At 41.1% G+C, this 8,938-nt stretch overlaps 1 protein-coding gene across 1 annotated transcript; it reads right to left on the bottom strand.

Annotated features, from left to right (window-relative positions):
• Nucleotides 1–7,742: 7,742 nt before the first annotated feature.
• olig4 (oligodendrocyte transcription factor 4) lies at nt 7,743–8,626 on the bottom strand. The gene has a single exon (XM_061743947.1). It carries the CDS (start codon nt 8,624–8,626, stop codon nt 7,853–7,855), a length of 774 nt encoding a protein of 257 aa, XP_061599931.1. The 3' UTR covers nt 7,743–7,852.
• Between the last annotated feature and the right edge of the window lie 312 nt (nt 8,627–8,938).

Here is an 8,938-nt window from a genome sequence, read left to right as displayed (position 1 = left end):
AAAGCCTGAATTATGGTTCTGCGTTAAATCGACGCAGAGCCTGCGGCGTAGGTGTAACGCGGAACCATAAATCAATAAGGAAAGCAGGACAATACAGGACTGTCTCAGAAAATTAGAATATTGTGAAAAAGTCTTTTATTTTCTGTAATGCAAAAATGTCATACATTCTGGATTCATTACAAATCAACTGAAATATTGCAAAACCTTTATTATTTTAATATTGCTGATCATGGCTTACAGTTTGAGAAAACTCAAATATCCTATCTCAAAAAATTTGAATATTCTGGGAATCTTAATCTTAAACTGTAAGCCATAATCAGCAATATTAAAATAATAAAAGGCTTGCAATATTTCAGTTGATTTGTAATGAATCCAGAATGTATGACATTTTTGTTTTTTTAATTGCATTACAGAAAATAAAGAACTTTATCACAATATTCTAATTTTCTGAGACTGTCCTGTATAGACATAATGAAAGTCACTCAAAAGCTTGTGAGACGCAGGTGGGGGGCCAACAGAGGAAATAAAACAAGAAACAACACAGAAGGGACTTCACATGATTCAGGAAATTAAGACACAAATCAGAAGTCTAATAGTGCACATCAAAACTAGCGCCCACACTTCACAAAACAGAACACAGAAAGACTGAAAAAGAAAAAAAAATCTAAGTCACATGTGTATTTTAAAGGTTGTTGACCAAACTCAGATTGATTACACCATGTACAGTAGGTTAAAGAGGGTTTAAATGCAATATATAAAAAAAAATCACCTTTGAACTTTGAATGTTGTTCCAATCTTTCGCTCTCAATTTAAAGAATATTGGATGATAGTGAGAGACCGAATAAAGAAGGAGGAAAACAGATTTTTTTTTTGTTTGTTGTGTATTAGCCGCATTTCTCAGGCAAATTTTTTCACAAAATATATATATATATATATATATATATATATATATATATATATATATATATATATATATATATATATATATATATATATATATATATATATATATATATATATATATATATGTATATGATTTCTAATTCTAATTACTCAAAATACAGAATAAATGACTATTGTAGTGCAGTGTAGTGTAGTGCATTATATTCATTCTAGAACCACTGATGCGCTTGTTTAACGAACTAAAACCAAACAAAAATAATGAAATAAACTGAAAAGCTATCATCATTTTTTTTTTTTAATTCTGAACTTTTATAACTTTGCTAACAAGTTAAACATGTGCTCCTCTAAATAAATGTATAAAAGTTCTATATGTTCTGGAGCAGTGATGTTCAACAGGACCCAAAAGTGGGTCACTGACCGTTTTCAGTGGCTCGCAGGCCTTCTCCCCATGTCAAGATTCTGGAGGTTCTGGTTGATAAAACCAACATGCTATGTTACACATCTCTTGTGTAATCCATCCATCACCTATACCTGCTCATGTCTTTTCCGGGTCTGGGGGATCTGATGGAGCCTATCCCAGCTGTCAATGGGGGAAGGTGGAGGCACACCCTCGGCCGGTCACCAGCCCATCACAGTGCCACATATAGACAAGCAACCTCACACATTCTCTCTTATTGGCAATTTAAAATCCCTAATTAATCTGATGTTTGTGTTTTTTGAGGGAGGAAGACAAAAGATCCAGAGGAAACCCACACAAGTACAAGGATATGCTCATCGTCGGCCCAAAATCCCTCACCAAAACCGCTCACAACTTCACCCTCACCATGGACAACTCCATTCTGTCTCCCTCCACTCACATCCGCAACCTCGGAGTTATCCTGGACAGTAACCTCTCCTTCCAACACCATGTCAACCACATCACAAGGACTGCTTTCTTCCACCTGAAAAATATTGCCCGTCTCCGTCCATCACTCTCCTTCTCTACCGCTGAAACCTTGATCCACGCCTTCATCACCTCAAGACTCGACTACTGCAATAGCATCCTCTACGGTTCAACTTCCAAGGTCCTCAATAAACTCCAATATATTCAAAACTCTGCCGCCCGCCTGCTCACCCACACCCGCTCCAGAGATCACATCACCCCAGTCCTCCAGAAGCTCCACTGGCTCCCCATCCCTCAACGGATCCATTTCAAAATCCTTCTCCTCACCCACAAAGCTCTCCACAACCAGGCCCCCTGCTACCTCACCGACCTGCTCCACCGCTACACTCCCTCCCGCAGCCTCCGCTCCTCTGACGCCAACCTCCTGTCCCTTCCAGTCAGAACCAAGCACCGGACCTGGGGCGACAGAGCCTTCTCCATCGCTGCTCCCACCCTCTGGAACTCCCTCCCCAAAAACATCCGTGACTGTTCAGACCTCCCAGCATTCAAATCCCATCTCAAAACTCACCTTTACAGAACTGCTTTTAATGTGTGATTAATGTCCTGTCTCATGTTGTGTCCTTTTGTACTGTCCTGTGTAATTGTAATTTGTATTATGTGTTTTGTTTTAATGTAAAGCGTCTTTGAGTGCCCAGAAAAGCGCTATATAAATAAAATGTATTATTATTATTATTATGTGTAAACGCCAAACAGAAAGACCCACAACAGGAGCTGAAGCAGGAATCTTTTAGAAGTGAGGTAACACTGCTAACCACCAAGCCACTGTGTTTTACCTTTTTGCATTAAATTAGTGCAAAGCTAAAACTAAATAAATGAATAAAGAATTCTTTAAACCACCAGTATTTGCACAGACCAAAAACAGGCCCATTAGCACTATGTCAGTGCATCGTTGCAGACAGCAAGCTGATGTGCTGGAGTGTTAGTGGAGTTGAGTTGTCTTTATACCCTGACCTCCTCCACTCTCTGCTTCACCTGTTTCTACCTTCCAAGCAGAACAGTGGCACAACAAAACTGTCTCGCTATTCCCTCTCAGGGTGATACACACACACGCACGCACGCACGCACGCACGCACGCACGCACGCACGCACGCACGCACGCACGCACGCACGCACGCACGCACGCACGCACGCACGCACGCACGCACGCACGCACACACACACACACACACACACACACACACACACACACACACACACAAACACATGTATAGAGTGAGGAAAAATATTGAAGAAAACGTCCTGCCTTGAAAGTGCTGTAAATAAAGAGGCTTGTGCTACTTCCCAAGGTAGAACAGAAGCATGACAAAAATGCCCTGCCATCTCCATTTTTCACTTTTTTTCCCCACCTTTCTTACTTATTGTCAAGCTGACAAAGAGATGTTGCAAATATTTTACATTGTTCAACTTCTGTATGTTTGATATAACACATCAAGGCAAAATAAAAGGACTACTGACTAGTCAAAGACACGAAATGTCTTTCTGCAAACACTTAAAAACGTATGTTTCATCACTCTGCTTTGTTTCTTCATTTAGTATTGGAGTGCTCATCAAGTCTGTGTTCCAGGTGAACATGAATTCATCTGTAGTCCTCTCCCACCTCCACCTCTTCTCCTTGTAGTATTTGGATGATTCTTGGTCCTCTTAAAACAAAAACAATCATGTTCTTTGTCCCATTCATATTCGAAGTGATGTGATCTTTCATGCTTATGTCAATATATCAACGATGAAAAACACATTAACACTGACTGATGATTAAAGTGTGAAAAAAATTACTGAAAAAGCTGCAAATGCGACTGATGAGATATGAAACTCCACTGCAAACAAAACAGTCATGTTAATAAATTACTACTGAGGTAAATACCAAAGAAAATCATTTTGAGAAATTGACCTTCAAAATGTATGAATTGCAAATTCAGAATAATGTCAGCGATATATTGATATTATAAAAATAATGACTAAAACATTTAATGCAATCCGAAAATGACCAGTGGATTGAAAAAAGCAAACTAACTGAAAAAAAAAAAATTTTAATCATGTTTTGTTATTACTTCTTGTATTGTCTCACATTAATATGTGGTAATATCATTTTTCAATTATTTACCTTTTTTGTCATGATAAGAAACTGCATCCAGAAAAGCTTAACTGATATTGTCACTATTAAAAATTCAAGTGATCCCAAAATGATTCTCTTACTTTTTCTTTTTTTAATCAATGCTAATTTCAACATTTTCAATTTGATCTGATTTGAGTTTTATGACATTTCAAAGTAATCTGAACATACATGCGCTCATTTAATGTAAAAAATATACTTTAAAAAAAGGATATATACCACTCAAACATCATAGATAGGACAACATAAAAGCTGTACATTCCTGGAGTTTGTTAATAAGAAAGACAAATAAAGGAGTGACATGACAAGTCCAGTCACTTATGAGCCCTAGGAGGTGAGATCAGAGAGTCCATCTGTCAACATTCAGTTTTATCACATAAATAGTAATGATAACAAAGATCAGAGGTTTTATTCCAGATTTGCACCTAAGGTTTACATGATACAAGTCAAATACATGTGAACTTGCCATCAGAGCATCTTAAGAGCACAGAAGACAGAAGTCCATCAAAAAAGGAGAAAAAACTTCAGAGCAAAGCCTCCATGACAGTATGTTAGAATGTTTTCTTTTTATTAAAACTATTGTGATTAGCTGTATATAAAACTGAACAAGCGTTCCATGATGTCAGCTAATCAGCATAATAGCAAGTCCAGCTTGAATCCCCTCATCAGTCTCCTCGTCTCAGTACATCTGCGGTCGTGCTTGTGAGTGCATACGCGCACCGCGTTGCACATGTCTGTTGACCCCGACCAGCTGTGCTTTACCCTCATCAGTATTCTGGATGGGAAAAAAGTGGGGGTGAAGGTCTCTCTGAGAACAAATTGAAAAAGAACAGGCAACAAGCCTCTGGAAGAGTGTTTTCTCTTAATAGAAGCTCCCCTTTCTCCAGACGCTGCACAATATGTGCGTATGTCCTCCAATACGTCTCCCTGTCCAGCCCCTCAATCCTGTTAATTGGGTCTTTCAGCCCCCTAATTAACTCTGTCAGTGCGTTGGGCTGAGCCAAACTGTGGTTAACCCTTCTCTATTGATTAGTGTCTGAAGAAGCAGTTAACTAACCCATCTGTGTACATGAGCCTGGACTTTAAATGAACAAAAGAGGAATGTGTTATATTATCTCTTCATATTTTGAGTTTTCTTACTTTTGTATAAAATCGTAAGAGACATCCAAAGTAAATACATATAATTTGTAGGTTTGATTACACAGTTGGCAAAACTCTCGATGTAGACTGACAAGTTTCTTCTGTTAGAGTTGACTATGTTCATATTATCTATTTTAGTTTGTACAGAATACTAAAACAAAAAGTGTGGCATGTGGTACTTTATTGTATTCTTATACATCAAATCAAATCAAATCAAACTTTATTTATATAGCACCTTTCATGCATAAGAAATGCAGCACAAAGTGCTTTACATAAAAAAAATACACAAACATAAAAGTGTGGGACAACACTGTGTTTATCAAGCTGATATTAATATATTTAAAAAAAAAAAAGCTCTTTTATACGACGGAGTATTAGGGCCAAACTAAGACAAAAAAAAGGGAAATTACGAGAATAAAGTCATAATGTTGCGAGAATAAAGTCGTAATAGAATAAAATCATAATATTGTGAGAATAAAGTCATAACATTATGAGAATAAAGTCATAATGTTGCGAGAATAAAGTCGTAATAGAATAAAATCATAATATTGTGAGAATAAAGTCATAACATTATGAGAATAAAGTCATAATGTTGCGAGAATAAAGTCGTAATAGAATAAAGTCGTAACATTACGAGAATAAAGTTGTAACATTACGAGAATAAAGTCGTAATTTATGAGAATAAAATCATAATATTATTAGAATAAAGTTGTAATATTATGAGAATATAATTTATGATAAGTCTTAGTTTGGCCCTAATACTCCGTCGTACTTTTACAACGTATAAGTCTAAGGGGAAAATTTGAATTTAAACTCGCCTATCCAATATATTAACGCTCTTGCATTAGCGATTAGTTGTTTCCCTTCGCCGGATGTGTATCTGTGTATTTATTGTGAGTTAGTTGTGCACAGGTTCATTCCTGAAACTAGTCCTGTCACTGCTGGTTAGCGTATGCTAACGACAGCTGTGATGACAGCAGCGGCTGGCCGTAATGGTACACAGAGGACATGCCCATATTGTATGATTTAAAAAGCATATCTATTACACAGTGCCGTCATCACACCACCACGCACACACACACACACACACACACACACACACACACACACACTAACCAGAGCACCGATGCCACACTGTGGGTTAACACCATCTGGTGCCGATCAGGAAACACCAGCTTTGCACAAGTCAGTCCGTCTAATTATCTATCTGGAGCAAAGGGAAGCCGAACCCCACTAATCTCCACAATGTGCTCGGCTTCCCATTCCCACCTGTGCCCCGATAAAGGGGGGGGCTTGTGGGAGGACTGGGGTCCCTGTGTCAGGGGACCGGGGACCAGGTGACGCAGCAGCGCCGGTCCCCACGACAGAAGCTCCGGCGCTTGGTTTGGCTGGCAGCTGCCTCCCCCCACTGAGACATCCCACAGCTGACAATCCCCCAGCACTGACAGGAGCCCTTTACAGTGTCAATAGCCTCATATATTAGAGCTAACCGCCTTTGTGGTGGGCCAGGGTGTCAGGCCTTTTGGCCCGACAGCGCTTGTTACCATGATGAAATGTAGATTGAATGGAGGGGGTCTGTGTCCCAGGCACGAGAGCTGGGACTCCCCCTGCCTTTGTGTCCCACACATGGCTATTGTTCCAACCTATTCAGGGCTCTCAGGAGGAGGAGGTGGGGCGAGTGGGGAAGTGGGTGAGAATGAGTTACATCTCTTCATTTCTCCCCTGATCTCCAGCTCATCTGTCAGCCGTGGGAGGATAAGCATGTATTTTACACGCTTGATTTGTTGCTAAGTGAAGGCCAGCCATCGCTGACTTGTTTGACTAAATCATGTTCATGGCAAATCAGCGTGCATTGTGTGAATATAGTTATTTTGCATGGTTTATTTGAGTGATTACTTTTATAAATCAATTAAAATCTTGACTTGCATCATTGATTGCAAGTTTGGTTTGATTTTTAGGTAGAAATATCATGTGGATTAAATAATTTTTCTCCCTTCTTTTTTTTTTACAATGACCATATTTTGCCCTCTGGTCAAAATTTTCCCTTTGTAAACCCATGTCCATGATTGTATGAGACAGTGACAAATGACTGGCCTGGAGCTGAGGACACGGCTGTGTCCCTCGCCTGCGTCAGACAAAAGTGACGCGCCTTCCTGGCGCCTGTGTCGTCCTTTCATCTCCTACACCCTGTTGAGGTGAAGATGGATGGTCCCCTGGCTCCAAAACGCCACATTCAGCTTCTGTGCTGGTGTTTTGTCTCACCCTCCTGTCCGTCTCCAGCTCTTTTGAGGTTAGTCTGTCCGTAACTGGTTAGCAATGAATGGCATTTTTTAAAATTTTTTATAACTCCAAATTGAAATGCCACTGTTTTGTTCTTGTATTGCTTTACCTTTGTGAACATGTGTATACAATCCTCACTGAGAGGATGAAAAATGAAAGAATACATCAGTTTTTTTTTAAACAGAATTTTAATTTTAGAAAAATAGAAGTCCTGAACAATAGCATACATCTGTTCCCGTTTGTCACAATGCTTCATTTCCAGATATCAGATATATTACACACTCTGCCACTGATAAATCTCCAGATCATTTAGAATATTGTCATATAAACAAAGCAGAAGAGATATTTATAACAAATAGCAGCAGTTTTTATGTGCAATATTTACAAGTTCTGGCACCAGCCAGCAGTCCCATCATTTATGTACAGTTTTGGTTGACTACACACTAGTCAAACCAGTCAGTTTCTCAGAGTCCAGCTTACTTGCTCATGGAGAGGCTGTGTAAGGTGGCTGTGGTGGTGGGGAGAGGCTGGCACAGTGCGCATGGACAGGGCATTCCAGGGAAATGCCTGTAGGAGCCGCTCAGGTGAAGTGGGTCCTTCAGGAGGCCTGAGACCGGGGCATGAAAGCCCAGGAAGCTGGCGGACGGAGGAGAGTGCGGCGCTGGAGCTGATGAGGGCGCAGACGAGTGATGCTGAAGAGCAGTGGGAACGCCGCTGACCAGAGAGTGGAGGGACTGGGACAGAGGGTGCAGAGGGAGGTGGGCAGACGGGGCTGCAGGGGCAATGGTGGGATGAGGAGCAGAGCGGCTCTGTGCAGCACCGCCGCCATACACCTCCCCAACTAGTTTCTTCATTTCCTCCAGGGAGCTGGACAGCATGAGGATGTAGTTGCGAGCTAAAAGCAAGGTGGAGATTTTTGACAGCTTGCGGACAGAAGGTCCGTGAGCATATGGCATCACCTCCCTCAGGCCGTCCATCGCCTGGTTCAGATCATGCATCCTTTTCCTCTCCCGGCTGTTAACTTTCAGCCTCAAGTCCTGCACCTCGTCCTTGGAGGGCTCGGACCTGTTTTTGGTCTTGTCGGCCTCGCCGCAGAGCTCCGGTCTGCCTTGTCCCGCCTTCCCGTCCGCTCTGTCCCCCTGGCAGTATTTATGGAACATCTTGTTGGAGAAAAACCTCTCAGCAGAGTCGTCCACCACCAAGTCTGGGGATGAGGAGCGGCTGCACGTGGAACCGGCGTCAGAATCCATTAGAGATGAAAAATTTGGCAAGGAATTAAAAAGAAAAATACAACTTTTTGAGTTCAAATGCTACAGACGGAACCACACACAGTCTGTCCTTTCTGTCTGATGATGATGTGCAGCGGAGTGAGAGTCTACACTGTCACCCCACGGGCCCACTGGGGTGTATTTATATTGCCAACACAACAAAGGGAACAATAAGCTGCATAATGAGACACTTAGGGCCACAGCCAATTGCAGAGAGGACACACTTTCAACCCCCTCTCATCACCCTTCTTGAAGCCCCTCACTTCACCTTCCCACACCCACTTTAACTCACCC

This window comes from Cololabis saira, chromosome 16 (genome assembly GCF_033807715.1).
Source record: "Cololabis saira isolate AMF1-May2022 chromosome 16, fColSai1.1, whole genome shotgun sequence".
Taxonomy (NCBI): Eukaryota; Metazoa; Chordata; class Actinopteri; order Beloniformes; family Belonidae; genus Cololabis; species Cololabis saira.
The sequence above is the reverse complement of the archived record's forward strand: the minus strand, read 5'-3'. Positions and strand labels throughout refer to the sequence as shown.

Coding starts and splice junctions, on each gene's coding strand:
- olig4 (XM_061743947.1), bottom strand. CDS start 8,626: ATGGATTCTGACGCCGGTTCCACGTGCAGCCGCTCCTCATCCCCAGAC.